The sequence below is a fragment of the Strix uralensis genome, chromosome 8 (genome assembly GCF_047716275.1).
Source record: "Strix uralensis isolate ZFMK-TIS-50842 chromosome 8, bStrUra1, whole genome shotgun sequence".
Classification (NCBI taxonomy): domain Eukaryota; kingdom Metazoa; phylum Chordata; class Aves; order Strigiformes; family Strigidae; genus Strix; species Strix uralensis.
The window spans coordinates 7,915,001-7,937,745 of record NC_133979.1 but is presented as its reverse complement, the minus strand read 5'-3'; the positions used below and the strand labels follow the sequence as shown (position 1 = coordinate 7,937,745).

The 22,745-nt window shown below is 35.6% G+C and overlaps 1 protein-coding gene across 2 annotated transcripts in view; it reads right to left on the bottom strand.

Annotated features, from left to right (window-relative positions):
• Window positions 1-22,745, bottom strand: part of FAF1 (Fas associated factor 1) — a 172,055-nt gene that overhangs the window by 54,361 nt on the left and 94,949 nt on the right. For both annotated transcript variants that reach the window (XM_074876081.1, XM_074876082.1), the window contains exons 9-12: window positions 6,832-6,927; window positions 5,020-5,146; window positions 4,016-4,079; window positions 3,016-3,097 (exon numbers count right to left, since the gene is read on the bottom strand). In XM_074876081.1, coding sequence (XP_074732182.1) covers window positions 3,016-3,097; window positions 4,016-4,079; window positions 5,020-5,146; window positions 6,832-6,927 — 369 coding nt within the window. The remainder of the gene's footprint in view (window positions 1-3,015; window positions 3,098-4,015; window positions 4,080-5,019; window positions 5,147-6,831; window positions 6,928-22,745) is intronic.

Here is a 22,745-nt window from a genome sequence, read left to right as displayed (position 1 = left end):
GTAGATTTAAATTAGATAGAAGGAAGAAATTCACCTGTGAATTTCAGCACAGGTTGCCCAGAGAAGCTGTGGCTGCCCCCTCCCTGGCAGTGTTCAAGGCCAGGTTGGACGGGGCTTTGGGCAACCTGGTCTAGTGGAAGGTGTCCCTGCCCATGGCAGGGGGGTTGGGACTGGGTGATCTTTAAGGTCCCTTCCAACCCAAACCATTCTATGATTCTATGAATTTCACCAAAGAACTTACTTGTTAATTCAATAAACCTGTCTCTTCCTGACCCAATTAAAAAAATTAGTAATTAAAATATTTTCTTGTGTTGCATATACAGTAATTCTTGGAAATGAACACACAATGCCCTGAGCTATCAGGCTGCAGGAGGTAACTGGGGATTTCATTGCCAAGGACCAAGAACACCAGTTGTTAAAGGCAAAGCTCTATATCTTGGCTATTGTATTTTTGTGCTATATAGAGAGATATACAGGTTTTAAACTAGAGCTATATTTGCCCTCACTCCATCTGTCCTGCTTAAAACTGGCACTACCATGGTAGCACTTGCTCTAAAGGAAAAAAGATAACCCATCATGTATGTTAATCTTAACTATCTAAAGACTCAAAATGAAGAGGTACAATAATAAAAGCTAAACAAAAGTATCAGACAAATATCTAAACTTTTTTTATAAGGTATATCTTTTTCAAGCAACATTTTCTTAAACAACTATGAATTACCATCCTTGCCAAAACATGAAAAGACATTAAGATTTAACAGAACAACGTCTATTTTCTTGAAAATAATTTTAACCCATAATCTGTGTTTAAAACACATGTTCTAACAGAAGCTAATTTTCTTAAAGTAACCCAAATTAAAATATTTCTGCAGAAAAGCTTCATGTTCATATATAAATGGGGGTTTTTTTGAGGGAAAAAGTATCCACAATATAGATTAAAAACATAGCTGATGGCTGTCTCAATAGACCTGAACTGTAGAGTGCACCTTCTGCTCTGGACAGCATTGAGAATTTGTCAAGAAAAGGCTAAGATCTCTGAGCACTCAAGCTGCCAAGTGCTCTCAAATTAAATCAGTTTGAAGCGGTTTTCATTAAGATGGATTGAGTGTGGCATCGTGAGAAACACTCTATCAAATGTAGTGTTTTACTTAGTGATTAAGTATATACCAGTTGATGAAGCTACCCAAATCCTTCGTAATCCCACCACTCCAATAAACATTTAATGAGTATATAAGTTCAAAAAGCCTAGCAGAGGATTTAAACCTTCAATCTTGTTTTTATTTACTCTTGGAACTCAATTTCTCACTTCAAGTCAAGAATGCTGGTGCCTGAAGCTCATCTGTTGCCCTGGTAAAATTAAGTGCCCTCCATAGTATAAATTAGAAGACAAAACATACAGGTTGCAATTTCTCCTAAGCTTTTTTCTTATACTGATATATATATTGAATTATTTTATGAAATGCAATTATAAAAATATAAAATAATATATGCCTTTCCTCAGTGGTGAATTCCAGGAGGCAGTACTGAAAAAACTTGCTTGTAACAGGAAAAAAGCAGTAAAAATAAATGGTACTTATACATTCTCATATCTTTGTTTAAAAATCAGAATGTTATAATAAAAATGTCATTCCACAGGGTAGGAGGGAGAGCTTTCCAAAACTAAGGCAATTTTCAGAAAAAAATATTAAAGAAAAAAGCCACAAAAATAATACTTTCCTAAATATGTAACTTTATACTGATGAGGATCTGGTCTTAATACGCTGCGAAATATTAGAAATTTAAGACGACACGAATTTCAGATGTGTTATGCAAGTAGTGTAAGAAGTACTTTGAGTATTAAAAAACTAAGTAACCGCAGTGCATTAGTATCAGATTTATAGGTTAAAAAAAATAGTTACGAAAGCTCCTAATGGGCTCTCATCTATTATTATATTGATACCCTGTCAACCATTTCTGATGAAATGACACAAAGTGAACTTCTTAACTCAAACACTTTTCTTGTTGAATTAATAGGAATTTTTTTAACATGCATTAAGGTCCACTTTAATGATTTATTATAAATTAATACTTCGCCACTGAATCATTATGTATCCATTTATGCTCTGAAATTTGCGCAGAGACATGAAAATACTCACTAGAGTGTGTGCACAACACGTTAAGCATATGTTAACTTAAGCTATACAGGGTAGATTTGTAACACTGCACGCTTATCAGAACAGCCCCTAACATCACGTAGCTGTTCTTCCAATATGAGTAACTACAGGAAGCCAAAACATTCTTCATTTTAAAATTAAAGATCTATGAAGACAACAAAAAGTAAATTTAAACAGCATGATTTTCTTGTTTGTGTTTCAGCTTTATCTCTGCTTAATTATGCAGTGGTTTGGGTTTCTCCTTAGTGAATCAAGTCAGCAAAACTTAAATAAACTATCCCCATTCTAATTTTATTAAAATACTGATTTTAAAACTGTGCACAGAATAACAGAAACTTGAGATGTCTGGTTGGATGTACAGAAAAACTAAATAACCAAACCTTAATACTGGAATTTACTTGGCAGATGAAGGCTGTGCAAAGGAAAAAAAAAAGCGCACTGTATTTCAGAGACCTTTCAATTTAAATTTACAATTTCATTAGCCATCCTTCAAAGGAGTTACCAACATGCAACACTGAACTTGTCAACCACAAGACTCGCAGCCAGCATTATCTGGTGCTAGGACACCATTACTTCAGGAAGAAGAGGGAGGGGGAATAAAAAAAGAAAAAGAGTAGCTCTGATGACTAAAGGACTCCAACAAAAATACAGCCTGAATGATTAGGAAGCATGAGTTATTTACTGTAATTTCAACAACCAAGCTAAGTATTTTAGTCAGTCAACTAGATGAGTGTAACTTCACAAACAATAAAACCAAGATAACTCCAAAATGTTGTTTACCTTTTTTAAAATAAAGATGAAACATTTACGGTGATTTCCATTTTCCCCTATATTAAATAGAGTAGTTTTAATACACACTTACATCTCTAGCTTTCCCATAGAAGGCTTCTTGAAAAGCAGCCTCTAATGATCCAATAAAATAAACAGGATGGCAGTCACCGTATCTATTTAAGATAAAATTTCCAATGAATAAGAAATTACAAAAATAAGTAATCTCAACATTCTACCCCTTAATATTTTCTGTAAATACAATGTATTGGCTAAACCTTTAGAAAGATGAGGTACTACATTTTTAAAGGACAGAAGGAAAATATGTAGAAGCCATCTGTCTCCCAACATTCAAAAGCTCAAAGTAACTAACTACTACCTTACAAATTTTATTGTAAAAACTTTGTTTACATACATAGACACCTTAGCTTCTATATAATTTTTCAATTATAACTTATTATATTCTTAAAGGTTAATTGAAGGCTATTCTTGTATTACGCATTAACACATCTCATACATATAAATGAACATTTCATCACAGAGGAGTGAAAACAGAAGACACATAAACTTTGCATTACTTTGCAGTATATTAGTTTGCAGATTCTACCTGTTTGAGGAACCATGTTTAACAATGTATGATTTGGTGGTATAAAGTTTAAAAAAGCAACATTTCTGTATTTTTTTAAAGTAGAGATTTATCCAATCACTTTATTATTGTAAAAACTCTTATTGCTACTCTGTATATGTTTTTCAATATTAATCAGTTTCAGCTTTTCTCTTCCTGTATATCATATTTAAATTACTATACATAATCAGAGTCTTCATCATCCTTCTGGATCCTTGCATAATTATGTAATTATATTAATTAGTGGCAAATTAAATAAGGCAAGAATCTGTCACTCTAACTTGGACTGAGAAATAATTTTATTTCAGAAACAGTTCTAACAAAGTTAAGCTTAAATTAGATTAGCCTAAATATCCTATGATCCCACAAGAAAAAATGTACAGTTAGTTTATGTTTATTTTCATTATTTACTAAATTTTACTTAGTTTGTAACAAGAATTGCACAGTTAATAGCCTAAGCTAAGCTTACCTTGAAGAAAACTCTGCTGTAAATTGTAATAAGGCATCTCCTTCATTTTCAGCATTTTCCGGCACTTAAAAAAATGAAAAATATAAATTAAATGCAAGCTTATGGAAACAGATTTTAATATGCAAACTCACTTGGCTTCATAGATTTTTCATGTTGACAGTTTACTGAAGTGGTTACCAAGAGATCATATAAATTTCATGAAAGACTATCAACTATGAACCTTTGGAATGACATGAAATTTCCAGATGCTCTCATGAATATATTCAGGCTTTCCAAACAGTAAAATCCTCAGGTCCAGCGTAATGTGATAGATCACTTGTTCAGAGTTAACACTCTGGACTTACTTTAATACATTAAAATGAAAGGACCAGCTTGAAAGGCTTGACCCACTATATTGTTAGTTACTTTTCTTATCTTTTTCTTCCCTTTTTTTTTTAAACTTCCTATACATTATGTTAAAAAGTTTTCCACATTATTACATATATTTGCTGTCAAAAAACTTCTAAGCTAATAACACTGATGCCAGCCTAAAGTAAATAAAAAGTATATAGAATTTCATATAAGACGTAACTTACTGCTCCTGCCCAAATCTTTTCATAATTCAAGGGTAAATAATCACTGAGAAACTTGTTTAATGTAAATTACTAAAAATATTAATCACCACAAGATGCTGAAACTAAAATCTGTAGATTTTTCAAAACAGGGAAGCAGAAATCTAGTTATCTACAGGAACATTTGGTTAGAGATCATAATTTCTCTTAGTTTAATTATTATTCTTCAACTATAAGCTAAAAACATAAGTTAAAAAACTTCCTCCGTGAGGAAGTCGCCAATTATGTTTGCAGTATTTTCATTAGACACATCCATCAGACACAACATTCAAGCAATTCTAACATTCCTATCAAAAGATACTTTCCTATTATTATGCAGATCCATCATACGTCTCTGCCTTCACTACTGCTGTACAATCACCAGTTAATTCTAAATTAACTGTCAACTCTTACTCATTGGCGATTTCCTCAAGGCAGATGATGCTACTCCAAACATTTCTCCATCATCAACTCCAAACTCTGTAGCATCTTCAAAGTCATCTCCATCACTGTCACTAACCATATGAACATCAGTGCATTGCTATGTGAAAACAAAAAACAAAATCCACCATAAGCTTCTATTACAGACATCACCTTCAGTGAAATATGAAAAACATAGTGAAAAATACACATTTCTATAAAAGCACTTGATATACTGCATTTTATTTTACTATACAGCATTATCAGACTGCTTTTTATAAATAAGACCTAATTTTTAACAGAAGTCTTGTTGACAGACCAATATTATGTGACAAAACGCATTATTAAATAATTAAGGAACTGTCTCTGTATACACAGTTGAGCAAATTTTATCCAAAGTTAATGCTATTTTCCATTTGACAGTACTGCAGCTGGTTTAACTGCATAAGAAAGGGTGGGAAAAGCCACACAATCTACCAATAATTTTAGGCATCCAGATACAATCTACTTTAGCAATACTCGCATGGGGGGGGAAGGTACCTATCTATTGTACTGCAGTCTCCAACATACAAATTTAGCACCCATAGTCCTATCTTGGCACACCAGACTACTGCATGTTGAATGACACGCTGATTTATTTGGCACACCAATATAAAGAAGAAAAATCAACATTTTTGTGCAAGGAGCTAAGGTCCCATCTGTGCCTCCAACTCCCACCATCAATCAGATCTTTTGGATTTCATGTCCTCTGAAACATAAAACAGCTCAGAAAAACCTTGGTTTTAACTATTCAGTGTTAACTTGCCTCTAAATTGACTTCTTTTCATGAATGACTACTCCAGCTCCACTTGACCTAGAAGTCACAGTGATAGTATACTCCAGAAAAATCTCCATGAATCCCTGAAGGTGCAACAAAGTGTGTTCCAGAACGTGAGATTTCAGTTCTGGCATGCAAGTGACCACGAGAGAAGCAAAGAGCTCTAAATTGTGGATGTCTCTCTATGATAGCTACACATAAAGAACTTAAAATAATGAACTAAATGAACTAGTCAACAAGAAAATTCTACAAGGTGAACAAACTCAGTTGGATAATTTTGAAACAATGAAGTAAAGCAGCAATGATACATAGTTATGCTGGTAGACCCCAGGAGAAAACAATAACCATCTATTTAACCTGCTAAGTGGTACAGGTATAGCTAGAACAACATTGTCTGACTATCCTCTAATTTTTAACAACTATCCAACCACATATATCCAGGCTTGCGTCCTGACTGTACCTCACAGCTATGTCTTGCCAACTCAAATGAACTCAACAGGTTGAAACACATCATTTTTGCTCAGCAAGATAAACCTTGTGTGCTATAGTTCTCTAAACAAAACGCTAAGAAAAAAGCGTAGAAAATGGGAAACTGCTTATATTAAATTTATTTTGAGGAAGGACAAAGGCATTGGAAATTTTGACCCAAACTATTAATAGTTAGAAACAACAGAACAGGAGTTTATACAGTCTGCAAACATCTCCTTCTGCTAATATTAAAAATATATGTTTCAAGCTTCTATTTAATTTGGAGTATTTTTCAATGCTTACTGTGGCTTGCTTACTTTGTTATTGCTCTTTTTCTTCAATGGCTCATTTAGCCAGTTCCTTACTTTGTCGCAATTATGTGTTACAGGAATTGTAATTGATTCTTTTAAGGTGCAATTCTATTGACATATTTGACAACAGAAGGAACGGTGACTATTGCAAAATAAGCTTTCTCTGCTTATTCTTAGAGTATACTGGTAAAATAAAGATGATGTTCTTACCTCCTCTGACTGTTCCCTTGTTTGTACAGGTGAAGATCTTCTTCCAACTGTAAGTCGATGGCAAGGAAAAGTCAGTCCTGATACAGCTAGAGTCATCTACAAACAAAGCAATGATAATTTATTAAAGGCATAGTCTCAATTGAAGGTTGTTTGTTGTTTTTTTTAAGGTTGCTTTTAGGTTTGAACTGAAGACTGCACTGCAGAACAAATTATAAAGAAAGAAGCCTGAAAAACTAAAACGATTCCTTACATAAAAATATTCAAAGAAGCATAAACTGAGTTTTACAGGTGTGTATGCAGAGTATCAAAACAAACTAAATGGAACTGCAAACTCAAAATTGAGTCTTGAATTGTTCTTTTCTCCTAAATCAGTACTGAAGTTTGAACGATTATTTGTATGTGTTATCTTTTACAGTGTTATGCTCTGATGAAGTAAATGTAAATTTTTCCTTCCTAATCAATAAGCAAATGTTAAAGTGAAGATGATAGGTACTGATACAACTAATTAAAACCAGTTAAGTCATCTTGAAATAACAGTTTATCATCAAATATTGTAAAAGACACAATCACAATGGTTAAAAAAATATATTTCATCTACATCTTGGTCATTATTAATGTCAAAGGCACATGCCATGTTTCTCATATGAACAAGGACACACGCAAACCCAACAGTGCTGTTGAAACTACAGTCAGCACAGACAGGATAGTTCATTAACCAGTGCCAACAGAAACAGTGCTTTTGCCTGTTGCTGTATTGTCTAAATCTCAACTTCTTAAAACTAACAAGACAATGGAAAAAAGCTACTGTCATTTGAAAGACAAAATTATTAAATGCCTGCAAACACACATAAATAATATTTGAAGATTTGATCCTACATTGCATTTAAAAATGTACTAATCGATATGATTAAAAATGACAATTATCCACTCTTCTATGATCATAAATGTCTGTGCCATCCTTGCATTTCAAGCACCCTTCACACATTTCTTTATACAGCATAAGCTTACGCCTGGCCTTCTGCCCTCTTTTGGAAAGCACATCAGTCCTGGTCAAGCGAGGTTGACGACAAGTAGAATCTTCAGAAGCACTTAAGCCCTATCTTGATAACATGTGGGCTAAATTTACAACATGAATAGCTCTTAAATAAAGATAGCTGATACATTTTGGCAATGACAAAATACTTGATGCTATACAATTCTTGGTGACATGGAGAAAGATAGTTCTGGCTGTATGTTTGAAATATCGCTTCTAATGATTCCTTCAGAAGAAACACAGAGAGGACAGGAAAAGACCCTATAAAAATGATTACAATTTTTGCAGGGCACAGAATGAGACACTTATGTGTTTCAGAAATACAGCATCATCCTAATTAGACTGTAAAAACATTAAGGTAAAATAAATTTCAGTCATCCTCAACAAAAATCGAAGAATAAATCATAAACCTTAAAGTTCATTTACTGCCATGAGCACTGAAAATACCCCATTTATTTTTATACATAATTCAGAATGACTTTATTGCTTGTCTGCTAGAACTCACAAAGATTTAATTTGCTGCAGGTTGAAGCAGGCTGATTAAGCAGGCTGGTTACCAAATGAATGTTAACCTGTCTGAACTAGCCTACTGTCACATTCTCATAGCAAGGTTAAACAGAAATTTAGCTGCATAAAAAGCCTAGCTATCGTCTTAAAGGAAGTGAGTAATAATACTCTGAAGCAAGTGAAATATTAGAGGCGACATACAGGTCAAGACCAATTACCTATGAAACTCCTGTGACAAGAGCGTAAGAACTGTATTCTCAGTCATAATCCATCAGTTTAGTATTTTTATAAGCTTTTAATAATAAACAAAACCCAACAGTTATAAAACCTGAAACTTCGCCCTGTAGTTACCACGCTATATAAAATACTGGTAAAACATACACACATGCACACTAACCACACACAGACTGTAAGTTCCTTTTCTAACAGCATCAAATACCCTGACAGATGCCTGGAAATGCTCCTAATATCTTTTACATACACATTAAAGAAAGAGTGGTAAGATCAAGCAAGCAGTTATTGTGCTGCTTCATCACTTGGCCCAATAGCAGGGTGTTGCAATTCCAATTTGCAACCCTATATTATAGTGTCAAAGCGTCTCTCAAAAACTGAGTTAACAGCAGAAGGGGTTCAACATCAGAGCACATTTCATCCTACTCTCAAGACAGTTGCTGGAATGTTGGTTTTTGGTGCACGTTTGTGTGAGAAATCACGCTCCCCTTTGGGGTTTTTTTTGAGAAGTTTTTGCAAGGGAAAGGCTAGCACAAATAGAAGCTCTGCCTTTCATTCCAAAATAATCTAGCAGCATGAGTGTCTTTCTAGAATTAAGTTATCTTCATTATAAAATAAAGAAGACAGTCCTCTTTCAAGAGAGACTTTTGCACCAGAAAGTTTAATCTTTATTTTGGAAATTACAAAAAGATCAACACTAAAGCAAAAGATTACTTTCCAGGCAGCTCAGTCCGGTGCCATGGACAGCAAACCTCAACTTCTACAAATATTTTGAACGCAGGCCAATTTACTGGTGGGAGCAGACACTTAAGTGTCTCAGTGGCAAGAACTGTTTAGATGTCAGGCTGCTTTTGGAGAGTTTTTTCTTTCTAAATACTTCATCTGCCTACTCCCAAACAGGGTTACAGTACATTAGATATACGAATTGCTGTGTCGCAACCATCTTCCCATGGGAATGGATAAAATCATTTTAGGAACTCCAAAACTGAACATGCTGGTTTGTTGTCTGAGGACACCTGAAATAGTATTTTAACTACTAAAAGAAAGACTGTTGCCAAACTTTACAATTTAGAGTGAAAAGAAACAAGCCTAATGTTCACTTGTGCCTTCCAATACTAAGACATTGAATTTATTTGTAAGCGTTCAGTGTAAGACGATTTGTATTTCAATAGCCAGCATTAATAATTGGGGGATAAAGTTAAGCAACATCTTTCCTGATCCAAATGTGCAGGATTCTTTGCCAAGAACTTTCCAGATCAACCTAGAAATATTTGCCAAATCCGGAGTGAGGCTGGGTGCTTTGAACAATACTCTCTCTGTTAGAAAGTATCATTTTTATGTAGAAACTTCTAGAAATATGCTTTAGAACAATCTAAAAGTCTATTTTTTCAAATATTTCATGATACAAATATGTCTGCTCTGAAACAAATCACTAATAGCATGTAACTTCAGAATACTCAGAGTAATAAAAAAAATTACACGTCCATAATCTCATGAGTTTGCAATCTTCTAGAGTTTGTTTGCACTGTTGCAGTCTTCTGAAATTACAAAGGAAGGAGTAAACTCAACCCCTTGTACCAGTCCAGAGATATTCAATCGAGACACTGAAGATGTGAGAAAGATAAACAGCAGTAGGAACATGAAAGAATGATACCAGCAGAGAACTACGTAACTCTCTCCACTGAGAAAAGCTGATACAAAAATTATAAGCTCGGTGTACTGCATCAGGAAAGTAGTAATTGAATATGACAAATCGGTCTTCCTCGTATTCAGTCACACGCTGATGGAGAAAAACAGCACTTCAAAAAGGCTTCTAATGGAAACCGTATCTAATGAGGAAAGCATGAAGGCAAGCTGTATGAGCTTTCTAATACCTTATAGAATATAGTTGGGCATCCAAAGTGGCCAGCTTAAAGTAATATCCTGTAAAGAACTAGAACTTCTTCCTCATCCTCAACTATCACAGTGATTTTGGAAACATTCACTCTTTGCTCCATGTAAATACAGACACAAGTGTCTTTAGCAATCCAGTAATCTGAATAAAACACTAAGACAACTCTTTGTGCCACTAAGATGCCTGTATTTTAAGTCAGAACATACTTTAGAAAATAAATTATGGTACAAAAATAGGCAGGACCTTGAGGCACATAATTGACAGACTTATCCATTAGGCCTGTTATTATCCTCCCAGTGCTTATCATTGCAAAGTATGGCCTTTCCAGAGGGATGAGATGGAGAATGACCTGCCAAATTGCTGCCAAGAGAGTCAGCCATCTTCAGAACAGCAAATCGAACTCCCTACTGCAGTCAGCAGCAGCAGGAAATTTCCCCAGGAACTCCAGAGTTTTACAGGTGCAGTAGGCAAGACAAGCCTTCAAAACGTGTCACCTCGCAGAAGAGGAGAGCCACAAATACGTAATGGACTTGCTTTGGCATGACTTGAGAGGTTGTGCTGTTCACAGGATACTTGTCATCAAGGGATCCCTTTCTCTAAAAGGATGGAGGTTCTCTTAACAAGAGCCATTGAAAACAAGCAAACATAAGTCATAATGTTTAAGAAAAGTAGGAATATTGATTTTGTGCTCTTTGTTAAGTATTTGATTGCTACAAGAGTAGTGAGAGTTTTGAGTTTTGGGAGTGTGTAGGAGTTCCTCTTGTTTGGTTTGCTTTAATGTACATTAATGCATCTATCTAAACATACAGGTACTTACCACTGTTCCTGTTAACCAGGGCAAGTTATTAAATGGAGCCCTTTATCTGTATAACCTGGTAGTTGTCAATTTTAAAAAACAGCTTCTGACTGTTTAAAAGACCACTTAAAGCGAGAAACAATTTCAGTCACTGTAACAGGGTAACTATCGTTATTGTTTGAGCTAGTCAAATAAAGAATCCTTTCTGACTCACTGAAGTGGTTTTTTTCATGGCAAAATATTTTCTAATATTATTTTTTGGACATAAACTAGAGATTTTTGATCATTTGCTCTCAGAAATTCAAAGGTCAAACTATAAACCTTACAAGGCATCAGAAAAAATTCACAGAACGCTTTATCCATATGCAAAAGAGAGGAGTCAGTGATGCCAGATTTCACTTGCTCATGCACAGCAAGTGAAGCAACAGGCATTAACTGACAATGGCAAACCTAAACCAGAACAAAACCTTGCAGTGGACATACTTGCTGGATTTTTAATATAAAGTAAAAAGATCATAAACAGAAACGTAATTTCTATATTACTTGACTGCTATGAATCAGTTGAATGATTTAATTAGCGTAATTCTAATGCAGAATTATGTTTGGCTGTATATAAACTACTTCAGTAGAAAACTAAGTGAGGAAATTCTCAGAGCATGATTTCCTCCTGAAGTAAGGGAAAATAATCCATGTTTTCTGACTTTAATGCTCAGAGATAAGGTAAGCAAACAAAATTCTGGTGTACAAAAAAAAGCATGTTTTCCGATACTTGACTCTCCATAAATCTCCCATAAAAAGCAGAATAATTCCCAGTCCTACTTAAGGTCAGCTTGTAGTATATTAGGCAAAAGGAAGTCTTAATAACTTGCCCCTCGGTTCTAGAATTCTGAAAAACAGTTAGGTAAAATTATAGTTCCAGCTTTCCAGCTGCACTCACTAGCACAGCTGCTAAGAAGCCACAGAAAGAAACCTTCCCAAAGATGTCACTCCATGTGTAACTGCTAAGAAGGTACATACTTTCTAATGTATCCTTTCAGACTCTATAATGTTGAGCAGATAGAATTAAAACTTGCATATATTCAATGTGGGGGTGGGCATGTTTATCATACAAACTGTATAATTTAGCCTTTTGTTTATAATCTAAAGCAGTTAAGGAACACTCAGATTACCTAATCCCAAACCTTTCAGGCTGGCATCTCTAATTTCTGTTTTGTGTAGCTCTTAGAATTAGCCCAAGACAATGAGGCGCTCCACCCAGTGCAGTGCCTTTCCCATCTGTCTGTAATGCAATAGCTTTAGACCACCACATCCAATCAATTCCAGATTTACACTTAACGTTCTGGGTATCGATATTAATTCTGGTGAAAACTGGCATTGCCCGTCTTCCCCTTGGTGAGCAAGAGCAAAAATCAAGCCCACAGAGTATCTGTTTGTGCTGCAGATAAATCTGCTGTTAGCACGCTGTAGCTGGATGAACAACCTCCATGAGTCAGTAACTGCAGTAGCCCTCTTATCTCAGTATCGGTTTGAGAATGTTTTATACCTTTGCTGTTATCATTGTACAACTAGTGCACTGCTTAAGAAGATAAGATTATCTCCAGAAAAATATGCCAAAAATATTATTACTCACCCTGTGAAGTCAAATTTTGATAGAGATTATATCAACATCTTGAAACCCAAAACCCCTTCTTTTGCACTGGAAACAACAGCAGTATGTGAGCACCATTCAGAGTATTACTAAAAGTGATGTAAAGTCATTGTGAGTAAAAAGTTATCTAACTAATTAAGAATAGAAGTTCATGCTAAGCTTGAATAGTCTTCAAATCAGCTGTTTTAACGAGGTGAATTCTACCACAATTACAAACTTCTAACTACCCTCGATAATTATTATTGCAGTACATACCAGCTCTGAAATCTAATAGACGTTTGTGGCTGCTATTTAGTACTCTGGCCACAACTAGCTTGTCAATATTAGCTAGTTGTGGTTTCATGTTAGAAATAAATATATTAACAAACACAGAAATGATATCCCAAGATAATATTTATAAATCAGGAGGTCATCACTTGAACAAGAGCTCTTTGTAGAGGTTGCATATCAGGCTGTACTACACATGTGGAGATTTATAATAGGCATATATCACACAAGAAATTCTTAATCAGAAATGAACACACTGTTGCCTACAGACCGAAACTTAATCCTGGTTCAAATACTCCATGTGACAGCCCTTTCACTGTGCTCAAAATGTGCGCTGCTTAGCTTTTTCATTTACTGGTTTACTCACTGATACATGGCTAATGTATAAAGAAACAAACATGACCGAGTACATTTCATAACATGCCATGCTCAATTATTCAAAATAACCTAAGACAGAGGTGCCCATAGCAAAATACTCAATGACTGGCAGGTGTCTTCACTGTGAAAATTTCACTTCCATATAACTTGATCCTTTTTCTTGTTGGACTAATTACTATGATGCCTTTTTCCTCTCATCAGGTAGAAGAAGGGGTAAGGATAGAGGGGTGAGTAAGGAGCTTTATTAAGCATTTCAGTTTTCATCTTAAACTTAGTATTCTGTTATCTGACTTTCTTTTAAAGCATAAGCTAATTCCCTGAGTATGATCAATGTCAATGACACTATAGATGTCTGTATGTATGCACTTTCTTGAAGGTAAGAAAAAAAATCTGGTCTTGTTTGAAGACAACTATATAAAGTTTGAGAAGGAACAAAAAGTTTGAGAAAGAACATTTCTGTCCTAGTTTTTCTATTACATTCTACATGCATATGGTACTACCAGCTGAGTTTGTGGCATACTGAGGATCAAACACTTTCATAGCCCAACTGCACTAGGATTAGCAAGGTAATAAGACAAAACAAGTCATCAGTTTTCTACATCTTGGCTGAATAGCATGGCTCCTGCAAAGGAGCCTGTCTGTATCTCCAGTTTCAAGCCATTCTCCATCCATTCAGCCAGGGTAGGTAACATTGTGATAAGCGAGAAATTCTCTTGCTGCTTAGTCTAGACAAACTTCAGTTTAGATGTCTGCAAGGCATATTCATAATTGCTAATCCCTTCTTCTTGATGAGCAGATCTCAGAAGAATTCAAACAAGTTCATTTCTCCTAGCCTAACCAGATGTCATCTATCTCTCCTCACTAGACAAATTAAGTTCCCTGTTCAAAAAGATTACCATACTAACTGAGCAGAATGGGAAATCAGAGAGAAATACTTTTTCAGCAGAGCTAGATGAAGGCACGGGCCTAAGCCTCAGAGCTCAAGTCTTTAAGTCAGAATCTCAGGGTGATCTAGGGGACTGCAGACCAGTTCAATGTAACATTACTCCCCAGAAAAGACACATGAACAAATTATAAAACAACCTATTTGAAATGCCTAGAAAAGAAGTTATTCTGTTTACTATTGGAGCAAGACTGGTCAGGCTGCTCCACAGCTGAGGCTGCTGCTCCCAGCTCACTAGTGTTTCGTTTTCCATTCTTCTTTTGTAACCTATCCTTTTTGAGATTAAAAAAGCAAGCAAACCATAAAGCAAGGAATATTTGTACGGTGAAAGGGAGATGGCAGTTAATGTGGCATATGGGAAAAATCAAAGCATAAAAGGGAGGGGCAAAAAGGTAGAGCATGTGGATGATGGCAGAGGAAGTTTTGCTTCCACACTTGAAACGTGAGTGGGAAGTTTTCCATTATACTGACAGTTGAAGAAAATAGTGGTTTCTAAATGCATCCAGCACAGCCCTTGAATATGAATACTGAAGCAGGGGAAATAGGAGTGTGGGAACTCTTTGGCAATTTTTTGCAATTTTCCAGAGAATATCAGATGGCTCCACACTCTTTACTGGTTGGAGACCCAAACCATGCAGGAAGGAGGTGGTGGACTCCCAAGCAGCTCATACTATTTCTGAGGATACTCAGAGTCTCATCATTCCAAGAAAAATGATGCTATGACATGAGAGATCATTCATATGAGGTTGTTCTTGCCATGGTTTTAGTTCTTAGTGTTTAACCAAGCATTATTAACAATGTGTGGGCAGCATGTTGTCCTCAGACAAACACTCACTAAATTCCTTGGGAACAAATAGGTGTTCAACACTGTTAAACCCATCACTTATTGCTGTATAATTATACATTAAATAATCTATCTTGTTTTCAGTATATAATTTCACAAAGTCAAAGTGATACATGATTTAAGAAGTCACACATGTTCTTGTTTAAAAGTAATGTTTAAAACTTCAAAGAATTAAAGGCTTTCTGTCAATTAACGTTTATCTTATGCTTTGCTCTTTTCTCAAAGCTAGAAAGTATTCTTTCATTAGTAACAGACTGTAAAATTACTTCTATCCATGCTGAAATACATTGTATACATAAAACAAGTGTTATCACAGCAACAACAAGCAAGTATCTCACTGTAAAATGAATGTACATTCCAATTTTTAAAAAAGCCTATCAAATGCACTTTTTTTAAATTTACTGAAACAAGGGCTTTTTTTGTACTACATAATTAATTACGAGACTCAGAGAGATTTACTATACAGAACTGAAGGGTTCTCTTCAATCTATACTGGTCAACAAGACACTGCTACTCAAGTTCAGTACATAATTTAAAAAATAAATAAATAAATAATCAACCAACCACAACTCATCTCCTATCATGTAAACCCTTATATATCCTTGAGCAACAATAAAAAGTGGATGTAATTCTACATTAGCCACTTCGTCTTTTGACATCAAATAGCATTAGTTGGGAAAAACAGTCAAGTATGCTCTAGGTTTGTTTATTAAACTATTGTACAAATATTAAAATGAACATAAGAGTTTAAAAAATTTGACAGCCCTTGAAATTAACTTCCTCTGGAAAATAACTTCATTTTCATTATGCATCTTCAATACAAAAATTCAAAAAAATAATCTTGACAGGTATTCAACATTTCATTTTAAACACTAACTGGATGAAAAAAATCTCTAGGGTGGAGTGTGTTCAGGTTATAAATCAGCAATGCTTATTTTAACTCCTCACAAAGTGTTGTTGAGATAATTACTGCTGACAGCTTTATTCAAGGTTCATTTCACTTTTTCTACTATTTTTCCCCTGTTAGAAGTTCAGCAGGGCCCATGGGAAGATCCACCCCTCACACCTGTTAGGGTTCTTCATGTTACTGAGGCCAGTTTGGACATGTCACTTCAAATTAGCATTGTGCCAGCGCGCTGTGACAATTACTTATCGCAGGTTTAACTTGAAAAAAAGTTTCTAATCCAGCCACAAGAACAGTGTCAGAGTGCGTAATTTAAACCTGTCAACACAGGTTGTAGGAAATTCATTCCAGGGATTTCAGTGATGTTCCCATGGTAGATCTTTGAACTATAATGAAGATTAAAATCACAAAGGAATGCTAGAGTTAGAACACAGAATCCAAAAGTTAAAAAAGGTCTGAACTGGAAGAAGTGTCTTAAATATTAATAAAGTCAAAGAAAGTGATAAATTCTTTAGATTAGGATTAAGAGACTGCTTTGCTTAATTCTCAAAAATTCTTCTGCAGTTTATTCCAAAAGGCTGCATATTAAACATACATGTATTATTCCTGCTGCTGCAGTGTAAAGGCACAACTCTGGGAAATCTTTACACAACGTGCTGAAGGCAACAGCACGGTGAAGATGCTCTGGAATCGACTTGTGAATGAAAAGCACATGGGGTGGGAAGAGGGAGGCTGAAGAAGAGCCCACGGCACAGTGAACAGGACACTTGTGTCTTTTGAGACAGACACCAGATAAGGGATGCTGGAGTCACAGCGACAACCACGAAAAAGCAAGCTTCACAAAACACTACCGAGAGTTTCTGTACAAGCTTGAGAAAAAGTTGTGCCTGGTCCTCTGGGAACACTCAGCTCTGGTATACTGGTTGAGCACACATGCCAATTTTTGCTACGGTTGCTGTTAATCACCAGCTGTATAACTGCGAATCTATCACTCTTGTTTGTTAGCTGAATGAAAGAGAAAATTATCCCTGGTTTTGATTATTTCTCATCTGATTAAGTCGCGTTAGGAATTAAAGCAGAAGGACAGATACTGTAGTACTTAATGTTGCTTCAAACCACAAACATATTTAAAGGAAACAAAAGGAAAATAATATTTCCTTGTACAACAGATTCTACTAAAAGAGATATACTTGAGAGACTGAAATAAATACCCATGATCACTTACAGAGCTCATTCTTCTTCTTAGACAAAAACTGTAAATATTAAAAAGGATGAAAAATCTGCCAAGCCATTTGCAGCTATTTGAAACACAGGGTAACAGAATTAAATAAACGCTGAAAGACCTGGAACACAGTTAAGTATAGACCATGAGGCTAATTGTGGATCTTGAGTTAATTACTTTCCACTGATACGTTTTCTCAATGGTCTTTTACATCAGTTTTTTCTTTCCTTGGTCTGAACCCCAAGGCAATTCAGCATGCTAGCCTCCAAACTCTGGGTGATTCATTGTGTACTTCTGCCTTAGGATTTTTAGTTCACGCAGAGAAAGCCAGGCTTTCACATCAAGTTGATGTTAATGTGCACTGACAAAGCAACAGTAAAGGAGCTTCATGTTTGTCACAACGTGCACTCTTTAATTTAGTAATTGCTTTATACTGATATGCAAATAATGACACATTTCCCAAATTTCCAGTTCCCCAGCAATGCTTTCACTAATTACTCAGTGGTTAAAACTTATGCATGTAAATTGGTTAAGTGAGTTTATTAATACACCTGTGTGAATGGATCTATAAACCATACATGCCCAGGAACAGGTCATAACTCACTGTACTTTCCTGAATGTCTCAGGAACCAAAAATAAATATTCTGTCACCAAAACATGATATATTATGATTAATAAGAGTGTTATTCATAGATAAACTGGGATTCCCAACATTTTCCAAACTAGAGAGAGTCTGCATTTGGGTGATAACAACTACCAGGAGTCAAAGCATCCATCCATTTCATGTTGCCAAATAAGACGAGTATCAAGATAAACAAAAGAAAAGGTCTCTAAGAAAAAGGACAAGAATTCCTCTAGTACCTGAAAATGTAGGAAAATGCCAGCATCCACTCATCCATCAGTTCTCTGTGGACCATCACATGCTCTGCAGTCTGGTTATGGTATTTTGTGATACTGCTTAGTCTTACTGTGGATACTCTAATGGCAACTGTGAAAAATTCAGCTGTACTGAACCTGGATTCAGACTCATAACAATTGCAAAAACACTAAACAGAGTTAACCTGTCTTCCTGTATTTCCTCTCCTCAAAATTCTTCACAGGGTAAGGGCTGAAAAGTAATCAAGGTACTAACATTGTCCTGTTTCATTTGCTGGCTTCTGTGTTGAAACACACTGTTAGGTTTCTGATATTTTCTTTACATAAATGTGTAATTGTCATAGAACAGGGTATAATAATATTGTTCTAAGTCTGATCACAAATTTCTATTATTTCTATTATATATCTCTATTAAGAGATACAAAACCATTAAACGAATTTTTAAGGTAAGAAACAATTGTAAGGGAAATAATAAGCAACAGTATAAACCAACAACCATTTTGATTCATCCAGATCGCATATTGCCCACAGATATTCACAAATACATCTTGGGAACTGTTTTGCATTCACAAAGAGTATCAGCCAAATACTTGGCACGTTTCTGATCTATGGTGGGATGCCATTTACTTCACAGCATTGTACAGTGCTTTGGATGGCAAACAGAAGAGAGCCTGGATATGTTTCCAGCACTATATAATTCCTTGGCAGAGTTCAAGCAGTTGTGCTAGCAACACTGCTTCCAACAAATGGTTCAAACACTGATAGGCTTGTTATGCTGCCTCTTCTTCCTGGATATCACTTTCCAAGGAATTGGATTTTTGCAATATTAGCCTTTTGAAAACATCATGTTACTGACTTCTAAAAATGAGCTTCTGAAAATGATGCTTGTTTCTTATTTTCTGTTTCTCTTACCTGGAATATATGAAAAGGCCTTTAACTCTTTACATCAGTAGAACTAAAAGTACTGAGTAATCTAGCCTCCTCAATTAAAGGAAAAAGGTTCAAAACTAGAAATAATAAATTGTATTAATACCAAACAACATTTTAGTATTCTTAAATGGTAAGTTGTTGGGATGGTGCAGTTGCAGCTAAAAATGCATCAATTTAGTTCATTCAGTATAACTATGTGTTGAATGTGCTTGGTTGATGTATGATAGCTTCAAGTGTGATAAGGAAAAGATAAAGAACATAAGTAACTAAAAATTAAGCATTTATAAAGGGTCTTTCTATTTGGAGACCTCTAAGGATTAGACAAACATGAAAAATTCCCAACATTTTAGATTGGATTTTCTTAGCCATCTAACAAAAATAAGGTGGCCAGTTTCTACTGAAATCCAGCTGAGGCCATGTAGCTAATTTTCTTCTTTTACTTTCATAAAAAGTTCAGCATTAAATCTCAGGCCTCCTCTTAGAAATGAGGAGGCTTGAGTTGCTTAAGGGAAGTGTTTTATTAAATGTCGTAAGTAAAGTCTGCAGAGCTACAAACCTGTCTCAGGTCTATGTTTTGATCACTGGGCAGTAACTAGGTTCAGAAAAGGAATTCAGTCCAGCAATTGCTATTGACAACAGAACTCTTCTCTGTTAGAAGTTATCTGTCTAAAATAGATTTATCAACTAATATTTTCTTGGTTCTACATTTTATCAACAGTTTACTGGATTTTAACAAAAAATTCCCCACAGAGGACCAGATTAGCTCCGTTCTAAGCATTTATGGACTAATTTAACATTATTTAAATACCACTTTTTTTTAAAGGAAGCATTTGAGACTATTATATCAGGCTCTGTATACAACTAGAACAATCCCCAAGCGAAGTTATAGCAATAGGAAACATTCTCACTCACATACAAAACAACAAACACCATGCTGTAATTTTACATAGCTTTCTTCTGCTATTACACAGCGAGCCCACTCACCACGCACTTAAAGCGAAACTCTGTTTACAGAATCCTAAACACCTTCAATCTGTTGCAATAGATTTTCATACACCTTCTAGCGAAGCTCTGCTCTGCTTATATAGTGGAGTTTCATTACAAAGAAACAAGCACCACTGTGATAATCCTCCAGGAATAATGCAATTACCACTTATCAAACAGGTATCTGCTGTATTCCAAGGAGATTATCACTTCCTATTCTGCTCTCCGAGAGCACAGAATAAAAGAGAAGCTGCTACTATTAAATGACTGAGGAGAAAAGGAGTCTTCGATAATGGCTCTTGCTAGCTTCTCTCAGCAGGGCATGAAGTAAATGTAGTCCTTCTATAATGTCTTGGCACTGAAATTAATATTTTCGTTTCTGCAAGGTGAGTTAGAGAACCTAAATAAGACCACTCCTGTTAACTGAATCTGAAGTATCTCTCTTTCTTCATTGAGTACTCCAAGAACCCCAGCACCTACTGCCTTATGCCAAACTGTGCCCTTTGTGAGTACTCCTGAAAGAGGAACTCTGCCTGCTCAAGCAAAAACAGGCTGCAGGGCTGCTCCACCAAACACACCATCATTCAGAGATGTTTCTGTGACAGTACAGTATTTGATGAAGGCACAAAGAGATCTCTAACATGAAGCTCCAAAAGTGTAAAGAATTAAAACTTTTTAACAGAATACAGTTGTAGGTTAAATTCTGGCTGACTGTAATTTGATCAGCAAAGACGATTTTTTAGCATATTTTCAAACCAGCTTGTTAGGTGGGAGTTATCCCAGCAATAGACCTCTAAAATCAAGAGCAAAAGCATTCTCCTATGAAATGTGGGATACAGCTTAATGTTCACAAGGTGCTATTACTACATGGCAAAATGTATAACTGGTTTGGAGGAAAGCCCAGCTGAGGATCAGGCCCAGAGGAATTAAGAAGGTAAGCAGCCTACATACCTGCAGAAGGAGACAAGAGGCTACTTCAAAGTTAGCTAGTAATGTCCAGTGACTGTAACAGCTAGTGACTGTCCATAGCTAGGTGCTTCAGAGAAAGGAAGACACTGATGGTCCTGCAAAACCTCTCTCCAGTGAAGGTTACCACTACTTTGGTATAAACTCACAGGAAGAAGAGTCGTTCCTGCTGCTGCCTCTGTTGGGACACAAAAACCTCCAATGCAGTTCTTGTGCACGTAGAGAGAGGTGGAATGGAGATTTATATATAACATACTTCACTAGTACATTGTTTCATGGTGTACTTCAGAGATCTGGACTGCCTTAATCTATCCTACTGACACTCCTCTCTATACATGTGGTCATTTCTATCACATTTTGATTTGCAGGTTCTGTCAATATAAAGACAGAAATTGGAAGCAACGTTGAAGCGGTAAATTGAAGTAGCAGTCTCAGTCAGTCCTTTACTAATTTTGAACTCTAATCCTTTTAATGAGTTTTATGAACATGTCACTTTTAATAAAAACTATCATGTCTATGAGTTTCAAAGCAGGAACAGCTAAAAACATTGTCTCAATAGAGCAAGCAGATTTGTCAATCTCTTACAAAAGAAGAAAGCAGTAAAAAGATGACAAATAATTATGTCTACAGCATTGCTGGTGTTCCTTATGCTTTAAAACTCCAATGACAATAGAACTTATTCTTGAACAAATTAATTACTAACCGTAACCTCAAAATTTGCTACCAGCCTTTCCTACAAAACTAAGGTTGGGATCAAGTTCTCCTGGTAGATTCCTGATGCAATTTCAGTTGGTGGTGCTTGTCTTATACCAGCAATGGTATAAGAGTCTTTATTGTAAAAGATCATAATGCACTTGGCAAGCTCACTGAAATGGACATTTTTGACATAAAATGTGAGTTATTTAACAATGCAATTACCCTTTACAGTTTGCAGGAGAAGCAGCACTTGAAACTGAGAGTTCGCAGTGTAAAATACACCGGGAATTAAAGCAAACAGCTTTCAACTGGCTCAGGAGGTTGTATAACTTTCCTTAAAGTTATCCCTCAAAAGAAGTCACGAAATGAAATAGCAGAAGTTCAAAACATAATGTGGTACTAAAAAGTAAACAAATGTAAAATTTTACTCAGCTCCTTAAATATATGCATTCTAAATTATGAGAATTTGATAAATCATAGAAAAGACAACTGAAAATTCAAAGATCTGGTGAAAAAGTGGCCTTTACTCCATGGGGAGATAGAATCTGGAGTTTACGAAAGAGAATTTAGAGAAGTAGTCTGTTACCTATCAGAAACAGGTTACTGGAATAGATAGTCTGCATTTGTATCTAGAGATGGAATATCTCAGCAAGATCCTTCAAAGCACCGAGAAAATAGCCATGACAAGTGGCAAATAATTTCTCAGATCTCAATGCTAGCTGGAGATAACATGTACATCTTTCTGCATCTTTCTGTCACCTGAAATACCTAAAGAAAACTCCAGAAATCCAGACT